Below are 25,998 nucleotides of genomic sequence, written 5' to 3'. Positions count from 1 at the left end.
TCCTTAAGGCCAAAAGAGTCCCGTAGGGGTTAAAATGTAGCAAAAGATAAAGTCAATTTTTACTTTATCTGTGAGCTGAGAGAAACTTCTCTTTCGTCCCCCATGACGGCCCCCTGGAGGTTGCTTCTCCTTCCTCTGTAGGGACAGGAAATTGAGAGTATTAAATGCCCCACCCTCAACCTCCCACCAGTGTTTTTCATGTCCCTCTCTCTCCTCCGGGGGGGGAGGGGGGGAAGAGGTGGAATGTCGTACCCCACGTGGGTGCCTGTTCCCCCGGGGCTTCCCTTGTCCGGCCTCTTTAGGGAGTCCTACTTGGGGTCCTCAGGCTCCGGTTGCCATCGGGCAGGTGCCGGCGGCTCTATGGCTCTGTTGCGGGTCCACGGCAGCCGGCACATAGCGCTTCTTCATTGCGCAACGTCACTTCCGGTTTTGCCGGAACTGACGTCAAAGGCCTCCGCGTCACGGCCTAGGGGACGGGCCGCGGAAGATGACGTCAGACGCCGGCAGCATCTGCTGAGGTCTATGGGAACAAGATGGCAGAGGAGGCTGAAAATCGTTCCATATCCCTGGTTTCTGTGAGTAGGACGTTTGGCTGAACGCCAATGTTGCTGGCACTATATGCTGTGTTTGGGAGTCGGCTTTTGATTAAGCATCACTCCTGTGTTTTTGTGTTTTTATAATTGGGAGAAGGACATGTTTGTCAAGGAGAAAGTTAAGGAATGTGATAAGGAGAAACCAAAAACGGCACCGTCTAAACGCTGCCAGATGTGTAATATAAAACTTGATGTGTCATATAAAAAGAGCTTATGCAAGGATTGTTTGGACAAGATATTAATAGAAGAGAAATCTTCATTTATGGATGAATTAAGGGCTGTTATGCGTGAGGAGATTAAAGCTTCTAGAAGTCCACCACATAAGAAAGTCAGAGGAAATCCTGTATGTGTAGATATTGACGATGAGCAACCTTAATGTTCATATGAAATGGATATTGAGGAGTCTGATATCATGCAAAAATCCATACCTAAATATCTTTTTCCAAATGAAGATATGGACGGGCTTATTAAAGCATTAAGAGATACCTTAAATATTGAGGACACAATCGAAGAAAGGTCAGCGGTTGACAAATTGTTTGGTGGATTAAGAAGGAAGAAAGTTAGTTTTTCCAATCCTTAAAAATTTAAAATATGTTCAAAGCATCTGATATTTCCACAGTCGCGTGGAGTTGAGCGCTCAAGGATACTCACGACCTCCGATGTCTTGATTAGTATCAGAAGTATTTATTGAATAAAATCAACTCATATAAAATATACCATTGCAACGCGTTTCGGTCCGGTACTCGGACCTTCTTCAGGCACTGCCTGAAGAAGGTCCGAGTACCGGACCGAAACGCGTTGCAATGGTATATTTTATATGAGTTGATTTTATTCAATAAATACTTCTGATACTAATCAAGACATCGGAGGTCGTGAGTATCCTTGAGCGCTCAACTCCACGCGACTGTGGAAATATCAGATGCTTTGAACATATCACATACCGTCCCCGGTGACCCTGGAACACGGAAGACGGGCTACAATCCAGACTGAGCAGCCGGATACACTGGACCATTAAATACTATATGCTGTCACTGATCACCAAATAGGTGAGAGTCCATTCGGACAAACTTTTTTTCTATATACTTCTGATTATCGTGGATAATGCACTAGGAGAGCGCTCTTGTCTTTTTGTTCCCTTTTCTATCTCTCTCCTACTACTCCGGAGGGAGTTTGCATTGTGTGCATCCTCCACCTTGCTCCCAGGTTTCATATAAAAATTTAAAATATCTTGTTTTGGATGAATGGAAAGACCCAGAAAAACGTCTAACAATTCCCGAAGAGTTTAAGAACGTTTATTGTTTGACCCAGAGGAGACAAGGATTTGGGATAATGTGCCCAAGGTTGATGTTCCCATTTCCAAAGTAGTAAAAAAAAAACGGATTTACCTTTTGAGGATTCTACTCAGTTAAAGGATGCTATGGATCGGAAGTCAGACTCTGCTTAAGAAAGCATGGGAGGCCTCTATGACAACTCTTAAAACTAATGTTGCAACTACCTCAGTTTCTCGTACTCTTCTCTTTTGGTTAAGACAGCTTGAAGACCACCTCAGAGAAGGTACGTCTAGAGAAGAGATTCTAGATTCCATCCCGCTACTGAAGTCTGCAGCAGCAGATGCATCGGCGGAGACTATTCTTTTTTCTGCAAGGGAAGCCGCATTGTCAAATGCAACCAGAAGAGCACTTTGGCTTAAACGGTGGTCGGGAGATGTGCGTTCTAAGGCTAAGTTGTGTAGCCTTCCTTTTTCTGGGGAGTTTCTGTTTGGCACAGAGCTAGATGATATCCTGGATAAAGCAGCTGACAGTAAGAAAGGGTTTCTGGAAGCGAAGCAACAGACAAAGAAACAGTTTTTTCATGGCTTTTGCTCAACCAGAGAACAGCAAAAATGTAAGGGTCGACAGACATGAAGGCAAGGAGTCGGGAATACATCCAGAGGAGGAAGGAGCAAACAGTTTCTCTTCAGTTCCACAAATAAGCAAGAGAAACGGCAATGACGCCAGAGTGGGGGGAAGATTGAAAAATTTTCACCCCCAATGGGAGAACATAACTTCGAACAGGTGGGTGCTCTCAACAATCAAGGATGGTTATTTTATAGAGTTTGTGTCACCACCCCTCACCGATTTTGTTCTATCCAGGCAATCTTCAGACAAACTAAGTCTCCTTTGGGAAGAAGTTTCCGGTCTGCTGAAGCTGAACGTAATCAGTCAGTCCTCCCAGAAGAGAAAGGATCTGGTCACTATTCTCCCTTATTCTTAATAAAAAAGCCAAATGGAACTTTCAGATTAATCACTAACCTGAAATTTCTGAACAAATGGGTAGCATATGCCAAATTCAAAATGGAGTCTGTGAAATCTACCACCCCTTTAATATCTCACAATGCAGTTTTATGCACCTTGGACCTCAAGGATGCATACTACCATGTACCCATTCGCCCAGAGTCACAGAGATACTTACGGTTTACAGTATTGTCACCCTCTGGGGAGGAGTTTCATTTTCAGTTTACCGCATTACCCTTTGGTCTCTCTTCAGCCCCTCGGATCTTCACCAAGGTTATGGCATAGGTAGTGAAATATCTTCGAACAGAAGAGATCTTCGTGGTACCTTACCTAGACGACTTCCTGTTGATTGGAGACTCGGTAAGTCACATCGAGTGTCAGAAGAAGACAACAATAGAGATATTACAATCCCTGGGATGGATTGTAAATCTAGAAAAATCAGACTTGACCCCAAATCACATAAAGGAATTTTTAGGGGTATCTTTGAACTCTGTAACACAAACCTCCTATCTTCCACAGGAGAAAGCGGACAAGCTTCTTGGGAAGATCAGAAGTTTCCAGAAGAGGAAGTCAATGTCAGTTCGGACAGCGATGAGTCTGCTGGGGACCATGACATCATGTATCCAGAGTGTGGCCTGGTGCCAAAACCACTCAAGGGCCTTACAATCCTGGATCCTTTCACAGTGGGACCAAAATCATTTCGGGAGATCATTTCAAGATGGGGGTTACCAGCCATCGATCTGTTTGCCACAAGGAAGAACTGCAAGGTAGAGAGGTTCTACTCACTAAATCCAAAAGAGGCTCCTTGGGGGCTGGATGCATTCTCACAGGTCTGGAGCCAAGATCTGGTATATGCCTTTCCTCCAATTCCGTTGGTAAGCAAGGTGCTGCAGAAGCTATTGATCAGTCCAGCCAGTCTTATCCTGGTCGCACCTTTCTGGCCGAAGAAGAGTTGGTTCCCAATCCTACAGAAGTTAGCAGTAGACCTTCCATTCATTCTTCCCGAGAGGCCAGACCTTCTGCATCAGGGACCAGTCCTGCATCAGAACCCAGGGTTTCTAATATTGGCAGCCTGGATCCTGAAAGCGCCTTCTTGAAAACTAAGGGACTATCATATAAGGTAATTAAAACCTTAAAAAATAGTAGGAAACCAGTAATTCATGCCATATATCTTAAAATATGGAAAAAGTTTTGTTCCTGGTCTAAGGATGTGCCTAATCAGGATTCTCCTAATATATGTCAAATCCTTGATTTTTTACTGGACTGTTTTGAAAAGGGGCTATGACCTAGCACCTTGAAAGTCCAGGTCTCGGCCCTGAGTGCATTCTATGACACCGCACTAGCAGAACACAGGTGGGTTAAAAGATTTTTCCAGGCCTGTACACGCTTACGTCCTACTGTTAAAGAGTCATCCCCTCAGTGGGATTTATGTTTAGTCTTAGACGCCCTAACTGAGAACCGCTTTGAACCAAATGACTCTAACAACATGCGTCTCTTGACTGCCTTCCTTATAGCCATCACATCGGCTAGAAGGTTAAAGGGGTATTCCGGGAATATGAACGTCTGACACAAAAACCCATGATGATATAAATAAATGAGTACAACAATACTCAATGTCATTAGTCACAAAATGGAGCTTCAATAGTTGGATTTTCTGATTTACAAAATTTATGGCCTCTCTAAAGTAGGTGGAGTTATCATTAAGATGGCCGCCACTGTAAACTACAAGTTCCATGATCCTTTAGTTCTCAGTAACTCCTCCTCCTCCCTCTTATGCTCTGCTCCCAGTGATGATCTAACAGGTTTTCTTGCTCTGTTACCATACTAATAATGTGCAACTGCCATCACCACAACACTGACCATACTGGATGCACTGCAACCAACTGACTACAGCCAAACATAGTGGTGATCACATGACGTGCCCAGGCAGGTGCAGGACATGTGATGTGGACATGTGACCAGCGACCATCTTCTGTCCTGTGTATGCTCTGCAACGGACCGCGTGGAGGAAATCTACGGACTGATTAAAGGGCCGGTAGCATTTTAATTCTCCATCATAGTGTATGTGACCAGCATTTTCTGCTAAGCGGAACAAAATTTTTAATAACAACTAATTACACATTAGCTTATATTTTGAGTACCCATTTGTATATGAATTATGCTGATTCCTGGAATACCCCTTTAAGTGAGTTGCAAGCCTTGTCTATCTGTGAGCCCTATTTGTCTATCTCTGAGGATAGGATTACGCTTAAGCTCGACAGAAATTTCCTTCCTAAGGTTGTCTCTAATTTCCACATGAATCTGGAGATTGTCTTACCATCGTTTTGCCAGCATCCAAGAAGTCCTACGGAGGAGAAATGGCATCTGTTGGATGTAAGGCTACGGTGCTTAATTATCTTGAAGCATCTGGTCCTTGGAGGAAGGATTTAAATCTGTTCATTCAATTTTCAGGAAAACATAAAGGCAAGAAGGCTTCAAAAACCATGATTGGACGATGGATTACTGAGGCCATCAAGGAATGCTACAAGGTCAAAGGTGTTCCCCTACCACTCTCAGTCAAAGCCCATTCTACCAGGGCTATGTCTACATCTTGGGCAGAGCGAGGGGGAGCCTCTATTGAAGAGATTTGTAAATGTGCCACATGGAGCTCGAATACTACTTTTGTAAAACACTGTAGACTTAACGTTCTAACTTCCAGAGATCTGGCCTTCGGCCGGAAAGTACTTAAGGCTGTGGTCGCTCCCTGACTGGGCATAATTGGTCTCCAGGGGGCCGTCATGGGGGATGATATGGAAAAAAGGAATTGGTCCTCACCGGTAATTCAGTTTCCATAAGTCCACCATGACGGCCCTATTTTTTTCCCTCCCTCTTGTATAAGGAATTTTATGTTTTATCTATGTATGTGAAATTAACGTACTGAATAAATTTGAGTTGGATCCTATACAGGTTATTTGATAAACACTGGTGGGAGGTTGAGGGTGGGGCCTTTAATACTCTCAATTTCCTGTCCCTACCGAGGAAGGAGAAGCAACCTCCAGGGGGCCGTCATGGTGGACTTCTGCAAGCTTCTCCCTGCAGCCTGCCAGCTTAGAAGCTGAAGGGGCGTGGGCACACTTCGGAGATCTATAACTTTGAATCCCTGGCACTTAGAACCTGTGAAAAATGAGAATCTTATCTTTCACTATCTATGATAGTGTTTCTAGGTGTTAGGGAACCAGAGATATTAACTGTTAACCCCTTGGCACTCAGCTGATGCCGATGCAGCTCGAGATCTGAGCCGAATCAGAATCATGTGATACACAGGGTTCCGGCTGTAGCTAACAGCCGACACCCCAGTGTAACACCTGCGGTGTTTAACCTGTTAAATGCCACGGTCAGAGCAAATGTGGCATTTGCTCTGCCTTTGGGGGGGGGGGTCTTTCCTCACGATACCCCCCCCCCCCGCGGGGGGTGCCGATTGCTCCCCTGTCAGCCACCAAGGTCCGGTCAGGACCACAGGGCTGCCTGCAGGCAGTGCATGAAGGATGGTGTGTATGGCGTCAAATTAAAGGCAAAGTCTCAGTCTAGGCATGTGCATAGGCTGACACTGCTAATATCCTGCAATGCATCAGTATTGCAGGGTATCATCATGAACAAACAATCAGGTGCTAGTTCATGTCCCATGGTTGCACTACAGTTATGGCCATACGTTTTGAGAATGATACAAATTTAAATTTTTACAAAGGCTACTGCATCAGGTTTTATAATGGCAATTTGCATATACTCCAGAATGTTATAAAGAGTGATCAGCTTAACAGCAATATTAAGTCAATATTTGTGTAGAAAATGAACTTTTTCCCCCAAAACACATTTCAACTTCATTGCAGGTCTGCCTTAAAAGGAGCAGCTAACATTGCTTCAGTGATTGCTCCATTAACACAGGTGTGGGTGTTGATGAGGACAGTTCTGGAGATCAATCTGTCATGATTAAGTAAGAATCACACCACTGGACACTGGTGCTTGGCATCATTGTTTCTCTTCTGTTAACCATGGTTATCTCTGAAGAAACACGGGCAATCATCATTGCACTGCACAAAACTGGCCTAACGGAAGAGTATCGCAGCTAGAAAGATTGCACCTCAGTTAAAAATCGCATCATCAAGGAATTCAAGGAGAGAGGTTCCATTGTTGCCAAAAAAGCTCCAGGGTGCCCAAGAAGGAACAGCAAGCGACAGGACTGTCTCTTAAAAGTATTTTAGCTTCGGGATCGGCCTACCAGCAGTGCAGTGCTTACTCAGGAATGGCAGCAAACAGGTATGAGTGCATCTGCACGCACTGTGAGGCGGAGACTCTTGGAGAAAGACCTGGTGTCAAGGAGGGCTGCAGAGAAACCACTTCTCTCCAGAAAAAACTTTAGGGACAGACTGATATTCTGCAAAAGGTACAGGGAGTGGACTGCTGAGGACTGTGGTAAAGTCATTTTCTTTTATGAATCCCCTTTCCGATTGTTTGGAACATCTCGAAAACAGCTTGTTTGGAGAAGACAAGGCGAGCGATACCACCAGTCTTGCCAGCATTGATTGTGCAAGAATGGACTGCTATCCGTCAGGATTTGGTCCAGAAGTTAATTGAGAGCATGCAATGGAGAATTGCTGAGGCCCTGAAGAAGACGGGTCAACACTGCAAATATTGACTTAACTCATTTTAACTGTCAACTAAAGTTTTTCTTACTCATAATATGATAGCACTTGTATTTCTGTATGTAATAAAAACATCTGACAAACTCACATAAAAAAACAGGGGGCAACAGATCATGTGAAAATACATTTGTCATTCTCAAAAATTTTGGCCATGACTGTATAAAACAAAGTCCAAGGCAGCACTGTGTGATGAAAACTCTCCTTGAGAGGAGTGCAGGGCCCACAGGTCCAGGCAGTGCCTACAAACGATATATATCCAGAAAAGCAGGCAGCACTCCAATTTTGAGTATCAAAGATGAGACTTATTCAAGTGTGACAATGTTTTGTTGTGAATACACGTTTGTCACACTAAAACATTGCCACACTTGAATAAACCTCACCTTTGATACTGAAAATTGGAGAGTTGCCTGCCTTTCTGGATAAATATGAGTGCACCCGAAATGGTCACTTTAAACTTGTAAATGTGGATCTCTGGCACCTAGATTGTGATAAGACCCAAGGTTCTAGGTTACCATCCAACATGGCTGGATGTACCTATGTCAACTTAATGACCTTGGATGAAAATGTACATCCTGGTTGGCGTGTACTTCCTGCCTCTGGACATATATTTTTCTGCCATCATCGGCTGTCATTGTTGACAGCAGTGCGGGAGGCCAGCTGTATGTGACAGCTGGGTTCGTGATAGCCATGATCCCAGCTGTTCAACCCTTTACGCGCTGAGGTCAAACATGACCTCAGCATTTATATGACTTCTGTATCTTCCCCCACCATAATTGCTCCTTAACCCCTTAAGGACGCAGCCTGTTTGCAGGTTAAGGCTCGCAACTTTTTTTTGAAATTTGACCAGTGTCTCTTCCTGTGGTAATAACTTTTCAACGCTTTAAGATATCTCTGTGATTTTGAGATTGTTTTCTCGTGAGACATTGTAGTTTATGTTGGTAGTGTCATTTCGGTGATCCGTTCCTTTTTTGGGGGGTAAAAATTCAAAAATTTAGGAAAAATTTGAAAAAAATGACTATTTTCAAAGTTTCAAATGTTATACTTTTTAGACAAAAAGTGATACCACAAATTTTTTTTGATAGAAACCTTTTGCCATTGGTCTTCTTTTTATATCCATTATTTGTTTTACGTTTCCATTTTTTTTATGGATGTGAGAAGGTTTGAAGTTTTAGTAGCAACTTCTCAGATTTTCTTGAAATTTGAAAAATGCGAACTTTTTGGTGATCAATTCAGTTTGGAAGTGCTCTATAAAGGCTTATGTACTATATACCCCCACAAGTAACACCATGTTATGAACCTAACATCTCAACCTATTCAAATCAGCATTTAAGAAGTCTGTTAACCCTTTAATTATTTTTCCGGAAGCATATGAAAATGGAGTGGAAATTTTGAAATTTCAATTTTGGATTTCAATCTTTCCAATTTAGCCCTAAAATGGATACATTCAGAAGGAATTTGAGGTAAATATATATTCCTAATTTCTTGCCCTGCTTCTTCCGAGTACGGCAATACCAGACATGTGGATGTCAGCTGCTGTTTCCCCGCACAGCGATGTCCAGAACAGAGTTCTGCCAATTTGGCTGCAAATATTTTGTGGTGCCACAGTGTAATTGAAGAGCCCCTGAAGTAAAAGTACAATAGAAAACACCCCAAAATGTCACCATTTGGAAACTAGACCCCTCAAAGAATTTATCGGTGGTTGTGGTGAGCATTTTAACCCCCAACACGCTGGTCAAAATTGAATGCAAAGTAAAGGGTGCAGAGTAAAAATTGCGTTTTTATCTCAAAAATGTCATTTTAGTGCCTCATATACTGTGCCCAACCCATGCCACTTCAGACAAACACCCCAAAAATCATTCTGCGGGTTGTCCCGAGTACGGCAATACCACACATGTGCCAATAATTTACAGGCTGGGCACACGGCAGGGGTCAGGAAGAAAGAAGCACAATTTAGGTTTTCAAGCTTCGTTTTTACTAGATTGGTAATGGGGGGTACCCCCGAGGTACCAGTACAATAGAAACCCCCAAGTAGTGAACCCATTTTGGAAAGGGCACCCCTCAAAGAATGTATGTAGGCTTGTATGAGCATTTTAACCCCTAAGGTGCTGGCTCAAATGTAATACAAAGTGAGTAGTGCAGAGAAACAATTGTATTGCAATTTATCAAATATGCCATTGAAGTGACAAAAGTATTTTGCCCAACTCATGCCACTGGGGAAAAACACATCAAAAATCATTCTGCGGGTTACCCCGGTTAGGGCAATACCCCATAGGAGGCAATAATCTGTAGGATGGTGACACGGCAGGGCTCAAAAGGGAATAACTTGTTGGAACACAGACATTGTACTTTTTTTTTTTTCTTTTTGGCATCATGAAAGATTTGTAGATACCAATAGGGGCCAGTACAGTAGAAACCCCTAAGAACTGACCCTATTTTGGAAACTACACCCCTCCATGAATTAATCTAGGGGTATAGTTAGCATTTTAACCCCACAGGTGGACCCCTGAAAAAGTGCAAAATGGATAGTGCATAGTAAAAAATATCTATTATGTCATTTTGTGCCCAGCTGCTGCCATGGGAGACAAACACCCTAAATGTTTTCCCGGGTAAAGCATACGGGACAGTAATCTACAGGCTGGGCACATGGCAGGGCTTAGAAGGGAAGGTGCGGCATGATGTATAAGCTGTGCGTCAGGGTAACAACAGGGTACTTTAAAAATCCAGGGATGTATGATAAATTCGGAAGCAATCTTTCATACATAACCCTGGTTTTTCTGGGCATGTCTCACAGTGATGAATGGTGTCCTTCCGAATGCCATTTTTGGAGCACACCCTGCACCTCTTTTGTGACCTTCCCTTGCTGGCTGTTTGGGGAACTACTCCTGGAAAGTGCTGCCCTGGTACAATACGTGATGTGGCCTCACTTCCAGATGTGCTAGCACTCCCCCCTTCCTGGTCTCCAAAAAGAAAGTACTTTATTACCATCTCTTGAAATTCCAGGAAAGTTTCCCTCTGGCTGGCATATCGATGCAGCACATAAGCATTATACAATGCCATCTGCATGATGTGCACGGCCAGCTTCTTGTACCACACCCTCGACTTCCGCATGGCATTGTACGGCTGAAGCACCTGGACAGACAAGTCCACCCCTCCCATGTATTTGTTATAATCTAAAATACAGTCTGGCTTGGGGGTTTCTGTACTGGCACCTCGTACTGGGACAGGGGTGGTGGTGTGCTCATGTATTGTGGTTAATACAAGGACCTCTCTCTTGTCCTTGTACTTAACACACAATACAGAGTCGCTGCATAGTGCCCTGCTTTCGTGCCTTTTAAGTTTTTGCCCAAGCAGCGACTTAGGGAGACCTCTCTGATTTCTGCGTACAGTGCCGCATGCCGCAGTATTTCTGGAAGTGAGGCACTTGAACAGGGTGGTGCTGGTGTAGAAATTGTCCAGGTAGAGGTGGTAGCCCTGGTCCAGCAGTGGGTGCACTAAATCCCACACTATCTTCCCTGTAACACCCAGGATGGGGGGGCATTCTGGGGGCACTATAGTGGAGTCCTTCCCTTCATATACCCTGAACTTGTATGTGTACCCTGATGAACTTTCGCACAGCTTATACATTTTCACACCATATCTTGCCCTCTTATTGGGCAGGTACTGGCGGAATTGAAGTCTCCCTTTTGAATTGTACCAGGGACTCGTCTATGCTCACATGTTTGGCGGGAGTATATGCCTGGGCAAACTTGGCACTAAAATGATCTAATATGGGCCTGACCTTAAATAACCGATCATAACTGGGGTCACCTCTGGGTGGGCACTGTGTGTTGTCAGTGTAGTGCAAAAACTTATGGATGGCTTCAAAGCGCATCCTGCTCATTGCCATGCGGAACATGGGGGTGTGGTACAGTATATCTGTGCTCCAGTAGTCCCTGATTGAAGGCTTCTTTACTATCCCCATAAGGAGTATTATGCCCCAATACTTGTGCATCTCTGCTGCAGTGACAGGGGTCCACCTGTAGGGTTGTGCATAAAAGGACGTGGGGTTTTGGGCAATATGTTGTGCAGCGTAGAGATTTGTCTGAAATATAATAATATTTAGCAGCTCCTCATCAAAAAAAATCTTAAAAAAAGTCTACAGCTCTGAGCCCTGTCGTGTCAAAGTTAATGCCAGGATGGCCCAAAAAGTCAGGGACCTGAGGGGTATAATTATCTGGGGCTACCCATGTGGGGTCAGTGGAAGCCCCAGACGCTTCTCCTGCAGAAGTCCCAGAAGCTTCTCCTGCAGAAGTCCCAGAAGCTTCTCCTGCAGAAGTCCCAGAAGCTTCTCCTGCAGAAGTCCCAGAAGCTTCTCCTGCAGAAGTCCCAGAAGCTTCTCCTGCAGAAGTCCCAGAAGCTTCTCCTGCAGAAGTCCCAGAAGCTTCTCCTGCAGAAGTCCCAGAAGCTTCTCCTGCAGAAGTCCCAGAAGCTTCTCCTGCAGAAGTCCCAGAAGCTTCTCCTGCAGAAGTCCCAGAAGCTTCTCCTGCAGAAGTCCCAGAAGCTTCTCCTGCAGAAGTCCCAGAAGCTTCTCCTGCAGAAGTCCCAGAAGCTTCTCCTGCAGAAGTCCCAGAAGCTTCTCCTGCAGAAGTCCCAGAAGCTTCTCCTGCAGAAGTCCCAGAAGCTTCTCCTGCAGGAGTCCCAGAAGCTTCTCCTGCAGGAGTCCCAGAAGCTTCTCCTGCAGGAGTCCCAGAAGCTTCTCCTGCAGGAGTCCCAGAAGCTTCTCCTGCAGGAGTCCCAGAAGCTTCTCCTGCAGGAGTCCCAGAAGCTTCTCCTGCAGGAGTCCCAGAAGCTTCTCCTGCAGGAGTCCCAGAAGCTTCTCCTGCAGGAGTCCCAGAAGCTTCTCCTGCAGGAGTCCCAGAAGCTTCTCCTGCAGGAGTCCCAGAAGCTTCTCCTGCAGGAGTCCCAGAAGCTTCTCCTGCAGGAGTCCCAGAAGCTTCTCCTGCAGGAGTCCCAGAAGCTTCTCCTGCAGGAGTCCCAGAAGCTTCTCCTGCAGGAGTCCCAGAAGCTTCTCCTGCAGGAGTCCCAGAAGCTTCTCCTGCAGGAGTCCCAGAAGCTTCTCCTGCAGGAGTCCCAGGCGCTTCTCCTGCAGGAGTCCCAGGCGCTTCTCCTGCAGGAGTCCCAGGCGCTTCTCCTGCAGGAGTCCCAGGCGCTTCTCCTGCAGGAGTCCCAGGCGCTTCTCCTGCAGGAGTCCCAGGCGCTTCTCCTGCAGGAGTCCCAGGCGCTTCTCCTGCAGGAGTCCCAGGCGCTTCTCCTGCAGGAGTCCCAGGCGCTTCTCCTGCAGGAGTCCCAGGCGCTTCTCCTGCAGGAGTCCCAGGCGCTTCTCCTGCAGGAGTCCCAGGCGCTTCTCCTGCAGGAGTCCCAGGCGCTTCTCCTGCAGGAGTCCCAGGCGCTTCTCCTGCAGGAGTCCCAGGCGCTTCTCCTGCAGGAGTCCCAGGCGCTTCTCCTGCAGGAGTCCCAGGCGCTTCTCCTGCAGGAGTCCCAGGCGCTTCTCCTGCAGGAGTCCCAGGCGCTTCTCCTGCAGGAGTCCCAGGCGCTTCTCCTGCAGGAGTCCCAGGCGCTTCTCCTGCAGGAGTCCCAGGCGCTTCTCCTGCAGGAGTCCCAGGCGCTTCTCCTGCAGGAGTCCCAGGCGCTTCTCCTGCAGGAGTCCCAGGCACCCTACGGCGCCTTCTTGGGGGTCCTTCCAGGTCACTGGAAGATGAGCAGGAGGAGGATGATAGGTATAAGGGACCATCATCCCCACTAGCTGACTTGGGGTCAGAGACAAGCATGTTATATGCCTCCAACATGGTGTACGTCTTCTGAGACATTGCACACAAAAAAAATAGAGAACAAGAAAAATTAGATAATGTGCACCAAACTACACGGATAAACCGTCTAGCAGGCACACACAAAAAAAAATATAATGCACACCAAACTACACGGACAAGCCGTACAGATGGCACACAAAAAAAAAAAATATATAATGCGCACCAAACTACACGGACAAGACGCACAGATGGCACACACAAAAAATAATGTGCACTAAACTACACGGACAAGCCGCACAGATGGCACACACAAAAAATAATGTGCACTAAACTACACGGACAAGCCGCACAGATGGCACACACAAAAAATAATGCGCACTAAACTACACGGACAAGCCGCACAGATGGCACACACAAAAAATAATGCGCACTAAACTACACGGACAAGCCGCACAGATGGCACACAAAAAAAATAATGCGCACTAAACTACACGGACAAGCCGCACAGATGGCACACAAAAAAAATAGCTAAGTACTGGTACACCTACGGCGTTCTGGAAAAAAATATTACCAGGCACCGAAAAAAACCTATGTGCACCGCGCAAAAAGGCGCTACAAATGCACACGCCGCACTGAAAAGTGCGTCCAGTGCAGAACAACGCTAACACAGCGCACTAAAAAGTGCGTTTAGGTTCAGAAGGGACAGACAGGGAAAAACGGAAGACACGTGGGATCACACAAGGCGATCACACAGGGAACACACAGGACACAGGAAAAAACAGATAGGGATGGGAATTTGTAGGGAACAATAGGGATCAGATAAGGATCAGAACACTATTTATAGTGTAAAAGTGTATTTTGGTGCACACAGTAAAGCTCTTTCCTCTCTCCAGCGATACCAAACCAAAATGGTGCCGCTGGAGGAAGAGGAAAGTGCTAATTTTAGTTTAGTTTTAAAATCGCTGTAATTGGCCAGTCAGGTTTGACTGGCCAATCACGGCGATCGGCGGGCGGGACCGATTTGATTGGTCGGGTGACGGAGACAGGAACTCCTCCTGCCTCTGTCACCCAAATCTCATCCCGATGTCATTCTAAAATAGTATGCGCTCGCGCAGTAGCTGTACTGCGCTGAGCGCCAATAGTGGGAAGCTGCGCAGTACAGCTACGGCACGGAGCGCTAAGGGGTTAATGGTTTTTGGAGGCATCGATCGTTTCCATGGCAACCCTGCTGTCCAATAAACGACTTGTATATGTGTATCACAGCTGATGTGGAAGTCTTGCCCATAGAGATTGGTACCCCCGGACCGCTTACAGGGAGGTCCGATCCTCTTTTGGGGCTGAGTGTAAACTGTCTGCACATACGTCTACATGCCAATTTGCACTGCCCTACAATACATTACTATTGTAGTGCAGTAAGGGTTACATGATGCATCGAAATCTCGGTAATTGTATGATACTTTCAAAGTCAAAACGGTTCAATGCTAGGTTCCTTTAGCTTGCGGTGCTGAATGACTTCTACTGTTCTACAGACTACTTGTATCTGTCTGCAGAGGAGACATTGGGCAGGGAATCTTTTTATTAGATGTGTTGGGTTAGCCACAGAGCAGGGAACACATCATCAGGGTAATATCACCAATACAACACTAAAGCTTCTCCTGTCAGATCACTGGTGACTGTTACTGAACACATGTGTTTCAAAGGAGATGCATATGCGATCAGACTGAGCCCCGCCCCAAGACATTTGCACTGCATTTGTAAATGCAATTTAAACGCCCCATGTGACCGCCCCCTAAACCTTCACAGAATCCTTTTTTTCTTTTCTTGAAATTATCATAACTGTGATACTTTTCTGGGTATTGTATCACACTCAAAATCCTAGTATCGGTGCAACCCCAAGTCCAGTGTTTTGGACTTGAACCAGTGATCACAGCATGTTTGTAAGAAGTAAAAAAAAAAGCTTAAAACATTTATATTTTTTTAATTTTAATGTATAAAAGCCCCTAAAAGTACACATTCCCATACAAACAGTTAATGTATATACAGGCAGTCCCCGGATTACTTAAAAGATAGGTTCCATAGATGTGTTATTAAGTCGAATTTGTATGTAAGTCGAAACTTTATTTGTAGATTCAGACTAAATATATTTTTTCCTCAACGGCAATTGGAGTTTCAAAATTTTTGCTGTAATGGGACCAAGGATTATCAATAAAACATCTTCAGAGACATCTTACAGCTGATTATTGCAGTCTTGGACTAAAGTAATGTATCCAGAGACCCTTACCAGAGGTCAGAGTGGACAGAGGGGTCCATCTTTAACTGGGGGTCATCTGTAGGTTGGGTGTCCTTAAAGGGAACCTACCACCACAAATCTACCTATAAAGGTAGATTGGGTGGTAGGTGGATCAATGGGACGTGAGGATAGCCCTTTTAAGGGCTAATCCTCACGTCCCTGCACTTTTTTAATAACTTTAATTTGGTATTTATTCAAATTTACTTATGCGGCTACCGGGGCGTGGAGTAGCCGCATATGAGATTACACGAGGCGGCTACTCCACGCCCCGGTAGCCATTTTACCCCTCCTACTCACCCATCTTCGGCGCGCAGCTCCGCGTAGCTGCGCGCCTTCGTCCGGCGATCCTGCCGTCTGCGCATGCGCAGAAGAGCAGGCCCGCGCCTGTTTCGGAGTTGTGACCGCGCAGGCGCGGGCCTGCTCTTCTGCGCATGCGCAGACGACAGGATCGCCGGACGAGGGCGCGCAGCTACGCGGAGCTGCGCGCCGAAGATGGGTGAGTAGGAGGGGTAAAATGGCTACCGGGGCGTGGAGTAGCCGCCTCGTGTAATCTCATATGCGGCTACTCCACGCCCCGGTAGCCGCATAAGTAAATTTGAATAAATACCAAATTAAAGTTATTAAAAAAGTGCAGGGACGTGAGGATTAGCCCTTAAAAGGGCTATCCTCACGTCCCATTGATCCACCTACCACCCAATCTACCTTTATAGGTAGATTTGTGGTGGTAGGTGCCCTTTAAGTATGGCATCGCCTGTACTTGAGTATAAGCCAAATTTTCAGCACAAAAATGTGCTGAAAAACTCACTCTGCTTATTCTCAAGTAAAGAAAAAAGATAGTCAAAACTCGCTTTTCCTTCTAAAGTCAAAACAGGCCTTCTCTTGTTCCGTCGGCAGCGGCAGGTCTGTACACAGCGGGCGCAAACCTATGATGTCCGTGCTGACCTCATAGTGCACGCTGGCCGAGCTGCGTGCACAGGTCCTGCCTGCGGCATCTGAAAGATGAGTACTTCGGGGTTTTTTTTGTGCTGTGTGCTACACGGGGGGCTGGCTGGCTGTGTGCTACACGGGGGGCTGGCTGGCTGTGTGCTACACGGGGGGCTGGCTGGCTGTGTGCTACACGGGGGGCTGGCTGGCTGTGTGCTACACGGGGGGCTGGCTGGCTGTGTGCTACACGGGGGGCTGGCTGGCTGTGTGCTACACGGGGGGCTGGCTGGCTGTGTGCTACACGGGGGGGCTGGCTGGCTGTGTGCTACACGGGGGGCTGGCTGGCTGTGTGCTACACGGGGGGGCTGGCTGGCTGTGTGCTACACGGGGGGGCTGGCTGGCTGTGTGCTACACGGGGGGGCTGGCTGGCTGTGTGCTACACGGGGGGGCTGGCTGGCTGTGTGCTACACGGGGGGGCTGGCTGGCTGTGTGCTACACGGGGGGGCTGGCTGGCTGTGTGCTACACGGGGGGGCTGGCTGGCTGTGTGCTACACGGGGGGGCTGGCTGGCTGTGTGCTACACGGGGGGGCTGGCTGGCTGTGTGCTACACGGGGGGGCTGGCTGGCTGTGTGCCACACGGGGGCTACAACCCAAAATGAATGTTTTGTTTTAACCCCTTTAAAACACCTGAAGGGTTAATAAACTTATTAAAAGTGTTTTTTCATATGTTGAGGGGTGTAGTTTCCATAATGGGGTAATTTACGAGTCTTGCTATTATGTAGGCCTCTCACATTCAATTGAAAGTTGAGCAGGTCCATCTGAATACAGGGTTTAGCAAAATGTGAAGACTGGCACCTAAATTTTAAGCTTCATAACTTTCTAGTAAAATACGTGGATACTTAAAAAACTATGCCAACATAAAACAGACATTTGGGAAATGTAACTTTGAAAATTAAGAATTTTCTGTTTTATTTTCACAACTAAACACAAAAGATTTTGTAATGGCTGCTGCGGAGTGATGGTACTCTCCTACTCAATGCTCCAGATTTTGTTTTCAGAGGGGTACTGCCCCTTCTGGGCATGTTCACCATGCATATGCGCATGTATGTTATATCACAACTCGGATAGTGTATATAGATAGTGATATTTTTTTATATCCTGGTGTATATGGGACTGTTCTCATGAATCCTTCCGGCATATACAAGTTTGTTCGATGCAAGTTGACAGCACGTTCAATCGACTGATCTCCCCCAGCGGATGTGTGGAGAGACAGCCAGCGTCCCTTTCAGCGGATCTCTCATGTGGAGGTACTAGACCGTAGCATAGTTGGATTTCTCCTTGTTCTATATGAGTGTTCACACTTTGAAGTGAAGCTGGTCTGTTACAGACCTGATGATTCTCAACAGGTCCAGTTTTCATGCCTTTAAATGTTGTCTAAGAAAAGCATTGTGTTTTTTTATGTGGGTGTAAAATTTTTGTTGCCTTTTTAAGGTTTCCTATTGTTCCATATGAAGATCATCATTTGTCTTTGTAGTTTATTAGATGTTTTGGGATTGGGACAGCTAAAGTTCTGAAAAGCTGTAAGATTTTGGGTAGTACCAGCATCTTACAGACTGCTATTCTCCCCATTCATGACAGCATTTTTTGTGTTCATATTGTTAAGTTCTGTTTGGAGGTTTGAGTGAAGTAGGGTGAAAATTTTGTACGCTAATTTGCCTAGAGGGCTAGTAAGGTTTATGCCTAGATAGGGAACTGATTCTTACTCCCATTGTTAAGGGAGTTTGTCACTGATTTGCTGTGGTGGTTGGATATTGTCTTCCTTTCGTGAACCCTACTTGATCTCTATGGACCAGATCAGTGAGAACATTGAGTAGCCTAAGTGCTATTAATTTGGCATATAGTTTGGTATTTCTGCTTAATAGCAAGATTGGGTGGAAGTTTGCTGGTGAATTTGGAGTTTTCCCTGTTTTAGGAATGGCTACTTTTGTGGCTTGGAGCATTTCCTGGCAGGGAGCCTTTTTGAGCCGCAAAGTTAAACGCTTTTATCATGTAGGGGATGAGGGATTTGTGAAATAGCTGGTAATATTCTTTTGTGAAGCCATTGGGTCCTGGGGCTTTTTGCTCTTGTAGAGTTGGATTACTTTACTGAGTAGTTCTTCTGTGAAGGGGTAATTGAGGGAGTTCAGTTGGGTCTCGTTTTAATTGGCAGACCTGTATATTTTCTAGGAAAATATTAATCGTTTCAGGGGAAGGTTGAGGGGTATTCGGGTCATCTCTTAAGTTGTAGAGTCCAGAGTAGAATTTGTAAAAGCTACTTGCTATGTCATTGGGATGAGTTAAATGAGTATTGGGATCATTTGGAGAGATTAAGTGCAATCTGCTGTACTTTTCTATCTGTTTTCAACCTTTAACATGCCTTCCGGGGGTCTTTCTTCCACGATGCCCCCCCGCGCCGTTTTCAGGGGCGCCGATCGTTGCTATGGCATCTCTGGGGTCCGATCGGGACCCTAGAGATGCCTGAAGGCAGTGCCTTTAAGATGGCGTCTGTGATGTCATCTTAAAGGCACAGTGTCGGCCGATGCAAAAATGATAGATTTCTCCACACATTAGGGTTTTATTTGGCAAATTTAATAAAACATAAGAAAAAATATTCATGTATGGTATCCTCGTAATCGCATTGACCCATAGAATAAAGATACCATGATTATTAGTCTATACAGTGAACAGGCAAAAAAAAGTAAAAAATCCAGTACAGAATTGAAGCGTTTCTACTCGTGACCTCAAAAAAAAAAGTTCCTAAATTTTCAACAACATGGGATACTAACCCCAAAATGGTAACATGGAAAAAGCATCTCATCCTCTTAAAAAAAAAAATGCCGTCACATGACCCCAATAACAAAAAAGCAAAAATTTTATAGCCTACAAAAGGGGCCAATGAGGAAACTAAAATCCTGGCAGCTGCAGGTTTCTCCTTCCTTTGTGCGCCCATAAAACAAGTAACGGCCACATGTGGGGGTCTCTGAAATCGGGAGAAATTTCATAACAAATTGGAAATGTGTAAATTTTAGGGCTAAGTGAACGAATAACCGACAAAATTTGACCTTTCTAAATTTCACCTCCATTTTGATTCAATTACTGTGAAGATCTCAAGGGGTTAACAATCTTCCTAAAAGCTGTTTCTGATAGTTTGAGGGGTGCAGGTCTGAAAATGGGTAGATTATATAGGAGGGTTTTAATGCTAAATATGTAAAATTTCATTTAAAACTGTATTTATCCCCAAAAAAGTAAATTCTGAAAATACGGAAAATCGATAATCTATTTGCGTGAAATCAAAATAAATTATCTAGACATTTCAAAAATGATGAAAATGTAAAGTAGACATATGGGAAATGTTATTCATCAATTTATTTAAGTGGTAAATCTGTCTGCCTGAAAAACGCGATGATTTCGAAATGGCAATTTTTTTAAAAAAAATCATAATTTTTTTTTTTTTTTTGTAAATAAACGCAAAACTTATCAGCCAAAATTTACCACTAAAATGAAGTACAACATGTGGGGAAAAAACTGTCTCAGAATCGTTTATATAAGTAACAGTGTTGAAAAGTTATAACCATATAAAGTGACAGGTCAAAATCCAAAAAATGGGACTGAGCCTTAAGCTACAGAATGGCTGCGTCCTTAAGGGGTTAACCATGAGCCCATGAAGGGCGGCAATCTTTTTCTGTCAGAAGTAAATTTGAATCTGGAAGAATGTTGAAGTCCCCTAAAATAGGACATCCCCCGAAAATAAGACCTAGTACAATTTTGTTCAGGCTTAGAAATACAAGGCCTCCCCTGAATATAAGACCTAGTGGCAGTCATTGCAGCAGCTCCCCCCATGACATACATTAGTATTAGTAAATCTTTTAGATGCTGCAGAAGGTTGTGACATGGGGAAGAATTCATGGAAGTAAATCACCGGCTGTTGTGCTGCAAATGTGTTATCAGCAGCTTCCAGGATAAGAAGGGTCATTTATGGAAAGTGCTTTTACTAAACATGAGAGATTGGGGCCAATGAGTCTAAGAAATACAACATGAAGTTCAGAGTTTGGAGATTTATAGAATGTTAGAGAAGTAGATTTTTTTGTTCAATAATAAATGTAAATTCTTGTTCATGGAATAATAAGACCTCCCCTGAAAATAAGACCTAGTGCCTCTTTAGGAGCAAAAATTAATATAAGACACTGTCTTATTTTCGGGGAAACAGGGTAGTAGCTGACCTTTTTGTATTTTCCACGCTTTCTGTGTGAGCTTCTTTAAAAAACTTTTTTGAGAAGAAATAGGGGCATATAAATGTACTAAAGTGGTTATCACTGATTCTATTATACCTATTAATATGATGCATCTCCCCTTGTGGTCCAAATAGACTCAGTCTTTGATAGCGATACAGATCCCTGCATGTTTTTTTCCCCCACGTTTGCTGTAAATATGTGGGGGAATTTTTTATGTGAAAAATCAGGGTGCTCTTGGTTAAATGTGTCTCCTGATTATGTGCTCAATGCTTCTCTCCACATTGAAGACCTTTTGAAGGGTTAGTTTAAAGAGAACCCGTCAGGCAAATTAAACCCCGAAACTAAATATATTTTCATAAACTGCCATTAGAAAGCATTGACACTATCCCTTCATAGTTACTCTACATGCCTGTAAACTTAAGCAATCTGGTACTAAAGCTGTATGCAAATGACCTGAGAGATGTCCAATGAGTCATTATCGTTTTCGGCTGTCCAGCTTATTCATGAGCGGAGGCATACCCACACCCCCCAGTGCTTGACTGACAGTCTGTACAATTATGTAAGCTTTAATGGCTCCTCCATGTGCTTCCTTGTGCTGGTGGCCCCTACAGCCTATGTGTGTGTGACATACTCATACACGCTGTCAGTCATGTGTATAGAATCATGCGAGGTATAATGGTGTAATGGCTCCTCTATGTGCTTCCTGGTGCTGTCGGCCATGTTCCCTGCAGCCTGTGTATAAAAGATACTCCTATACAAATGACTGACAGTCTGTATAATGATGTGATGTGGAAACTGCTGAGCAATGAGGGTAAGTGAGCATGGATGGATCCTCGACCCTCGTCATATCCTTTATGAAGGCTTCTGATGCTACCTTTTTGGATGTAGGGATTGAGGAGAATGGATCCTCATTGCTGTGTGCTAGCAGATCAGTGGTTGTAGTTCCTGTGTCTGATACACAAAGTATCTGCTTCTCTGGGCTAGCAGAGGGAGAGACGGCAGGATTTCTGTTTTGTAACACGCGGTTGGCACCATCTTGGAAGTTAGGAACCCAGTGGAGCTTTACGCTTCCCCCTCTTTCCACGAGTGCAGCACTTCCGAGGTCTGCATCGAAGCTTGCTGGGGTTTTAAGGTATGTGTTAATCCATTGTACCATTCCGGCACTGCTGAGGACGATCTTCTGATAAGTTTTTTCTTTCAAATTTCTATGTTGATCTAATATATTTTTTCCCCCTTGACTGTGTGCTGTGTATGGAATAATTATGTAAATTATTGCATTGAGCAGACATTTTGGATTGCATGCATGGATTGTCTGTCTACCTAAGTTTAACATCTATCTATAACCCTTAAAGGGGTATTCCAGGAATCAGCATAATTCCTATACAAATTGGTCATTAAAATGGAAGCTTATATGTAATTAGTTGTTGCCCCTTTAGCAGAAAACTGCTGTTGACATACAATGTAATGAAGAATTAAAATGCTACTGGCCCTTACTGGCCATTAATTTCCTCTACACGGAGAAGACACAGGACAGAAGATGGCCGCTGGTCACATGTCCACATCACATGTCCTGCACCTGTGTGGGCAGGTCATGTGATCACCACTATGTTTGGCAGTAGTCGGTTGGTTGCAGGGCTTCCAGTATGGCCAGTGTTATGGTGATGTACATTGGTGGCAGTTACACATCATTACTATGGTAACAGAGCAAGAAAGTCTGTTACATCATCACTGGGAGCAAAGCATAAGAGGTAGGAAGAGTTACTGAGAACTAAAGAATCTTGGGACTTGTAGTTTCTAGTGGCAGCCATCTTGGTAATAACTTCTCATACTTTAGAGAGGCCATAAAATTTTGTGAATCATAAAATCAAACTAAGCTCCATTTTGTGAATAATGACATTGAGTTTTGTTACATTTATTTATTTATAACATTATAGGTTTTTGTATCAAACGTTCATATTCCCGGAATACACCTTTAATATTTAAGATGTCTGAACAGTTCTTATAGCTCATAAAATATACAGAATAATACCCCCCCAAGGGATACTCAATATTTAATTGCTTCTCTGTGTCTCTAAAAAAAAGTTCAAAAATGTTTCCCTCTCCGAGATATATACTTTGTCCCCTATATGTTATGCAGTCTTTATTAGATATATATATGATGCTCCATTGTTTAGATATTTACTGTGCCCACAATGTTAAATACTATGCTCCCTTTATTAGATATTTCCTGTGTTCCCTCTATTAGATACTGTGCCCCATGTCAATTTCCATATATATTAGAGTAAAGGCCTAATTTTACCCCCCAAAACTGGGAAAACTTATTATATAAAAAAAAAAATAATGATAACGTTTATAGAAATTAGTCTGATAAGGTAAAACTCTACTCTTCTGAAATGCTACCCACGCCTCTGCAGTACCGGTAATTCAGTGTTGCCTTACTTCACAGGCGCATGGAGCTCTGTAATTATACAAGTTTGTTTGTTTATTTTTATTGGGCACAGAGGGATAAACTAGTTGGTGACTTGGTAGACTGAACCATTGCTCCACAAGCCAAGGGAAAGAGACACATAAACACACTTCTTTTAGACTTTATGCACGTGTCCAGATGTTTAGACCGCAAGCTTGCCGCAAATACGGAACCTAGAGCACAGCCCTATAGTCTATAATGTAAAGTACAGTTCACTAAATGAGTTCCGTGTCTCCCTCCTCACCGTATGGTGTCTGTATATATGTTCTGCAAAGTATAGAGCATGTCCTATTCTTTTGCAGATGTGGACCTCTTCAGCCCCATAGAAGTCTATGGAAACATAGATAATATGGTTTGCATACAGCGCACACACAAGATGTGAGCCATATGTGACCTGTATTTCCAGATAGTTCCCAGGGAGACCTGCAGGTAGGAGGGCATAGTCTGTCAAGGATTTGCAGAGCATCGGAGACATATTTTATGTGGATACAAATCACATACGATTGCATACCAGTGTCTTACAGTCCATTAATACGGGTCTGCAATTACTGAAAGGTAAAATCTGGTTGTGTGAGACCTTATAAAGTATATTACAAAGTTTTACTAGTTTTCTAAAGGGGAAAAATATTTCAAAAAGTTTAGTTATGCCTAAAGCTCTCTGAGCCTCTGAATTGGATGTGATTTTTGCTTTAACTGCTACGGACTGACTGAGTTATTTATTTTGCATAGAAGAATGTGCAACAATACCAGCTGCTACATGTGCAAAGCTGTTAGCTTCAGTGACAGCTGTGAGTGTTTAGATATGTCTCTCACTGTGGACCTACAACTACAGCTGTTGCTTTAAACCATCACTTTCAGACGTTTTTGTTAGCACAGGACATTATTTATAGTTCTTGTGTAACTCTATCCCTTTCAGTTGGACAACCTCCTTGGTGGTAGATGCTTGTGCCTCCTAGCTCCCATTCCCTAGTCACTTCTATTTTTGTATATTTTTTTATTTTCCATGTGTATGTGTGTAAATAAAGTTCGGGAAGATTAGCATCTTTAGTTGTAGCTAGACAGTCTTTATCAGGGACACAAATGTAAAAATGTCATAAATGGGACTTGCCTGTGCAAATATTGGCTTTACTTTGCCCTAATTGGAAATAATTATGGCTGATTGGGCTGAGCTCTCACTGAGGGTGCAGTCGCACGTTGCGTAGCTGTTTAATTAGGCAAATCTCTCTTTAGCTGTTACAAATGCAGATGCGCTGTACACTAGAAACGCCGGACCACTCTTAAAGGGGTTCGGCATATTCATAATATAACATAACATTTCATCACCTTGGATAACTGGTTAGTGGCAGATTATGGGCTTTGATTCTCTAGACAGATTCCTTTTGATCTACATTTTATTTGTTCTTCAATGTCACTACATGAGATTATGATCCACGGTATTTATCTGTATATCACATAAAGCTTTAAATCTGGGTAATGCACACACTACTGACATAAACAGTTTATATTGGTACAAAGGCTTGGGCTATTGGATGTGCCTAAATTTAAAGAACACCATATATAGAGGCACTAGACATTCAGGACTACACGACACACCTCTGGGTTTCACTATATATGACTGACGGACAGGGTTGTGTGTGCCAAGACACACACAAGTCAACAGGTAGATGAAGACTTATGAAAAGCAACTGAAGAAGATGAAAATCACCGACAGATTATACACATGAACATGAACACATGACTGATGCAAATTTTCTGTTTTTCCTGCAACATTGATGACGGAAATAATAGAATCCTTTTATAAGAATTACCCTTCTGGTGTCACCCAAGTGAGCTATTTGCGAAAGACACCAAAATCATTTTGATATTCAGCAATATTTAACATAGACTTTTAATATTTTACGGTTTATTTTTTGTTACTGTTGTTATCACTATCCTGAAATTGTTAATGTTTGTTGATGTTTGTGTATTTAAATAATTTTTGAAAGATGTATTTATCCTGTATTCTTTTTTTTATTAATATCCTCATAAGAAGACACAACAACTAGAAGTATTGAAGACTGTGAACCACCCAGGAAGATGCTAAAGGTGGAAGACCCATCTTCTGATGTTAAATCTACTACTTCAGATCACATAAAAGGTACTTTATTAATGCAGTCATTTGAAAAAGGGCACTCTTTGAATCCTTTGTCAATACTGAATTAGGCTTTAAAGGGGTTTTCCCATGAAAGAAAATTCTGTATTTGCAATCCCCTAGTGATGTTAACACAATAAAGATCAGGAGCCTCTCTAAGCAGCCCCCTTATGATCCATCTTGTTCTGTGAGCTTAGATTATGTGGGTACAGGTTTATATACACTTTAATATACCTTCTGAATATTATACAAGTATCTGACACAAAAAGAGATATGAGAATAGAGATCAGAGATGATGATACCCATGAAATGTCTATTGCACACTGTCAGCTCTCCTACATCTCTCCTATTCCACAACACACTAGATTTGTGCCTTCCTGCGGTGCCTCCCCAGATAAAAAAAAAACTTATCTGGCTGTGCAGTCATGGCCAAAAGTTTTGAGAATGACACAAATATTATATTTTCACATGATCTGTTGCCCTCTGGTTTTATGTGTGTTTGTCAGATGTTTTTATCACATACAGAAATACAAGTGCTATCATATTATGAGTAACAACATATTTTATTGACAGTTAGAATGAGT

General features: G+C 43.7%; 1 protein-coding gene across 12 annotated transcripts in view; it reads left to right on the top strand.

Moving 5' to 3' along the window:
* LOC140133136 (uncharacterized) overlaps positions 1–25,998 on the top strand; it is a 254,866-nt gene that overhangs the window by 76,578 nt on the left and 152,290 nt on the right. For 11 of the 12 annotated variants that reach the window (XM_072152851.1, XM_072152859.1, XM_072152858.1 and 8 more), the window contains one exon: positions 25,313–25,420. In XM_072152851.1, coding sequence (XP_072008952.1) covers positions 25,313–25,420 — 108 coding nt within the window. The remainder of the gene's footprint in view (positions 1–25,312; positions 25,421–25,998) is intronic. The other variant, XM_072152850.1, reaches the window with a different exon arrangement.

This window comes from Engystomops pustulosus, chromosome 5, assembly GCF_040894005.1.
Source record: "Engystomops pustulosus chromosome 5, aEngPut4.maternal, whole genome shotgun sequence".
NCBI classification, from domain to species: domain Eukaryota; kingdom Metazoa; phylum Chordata; class Amphibia; order Anura; family Leptodactylidae; genus Engystomops; species Engystomops pustulosus.
Note: the sequence above shows the minus strand (reverse complement) of the source record. Positions and strands in the feature narration are given on the sequence as shown.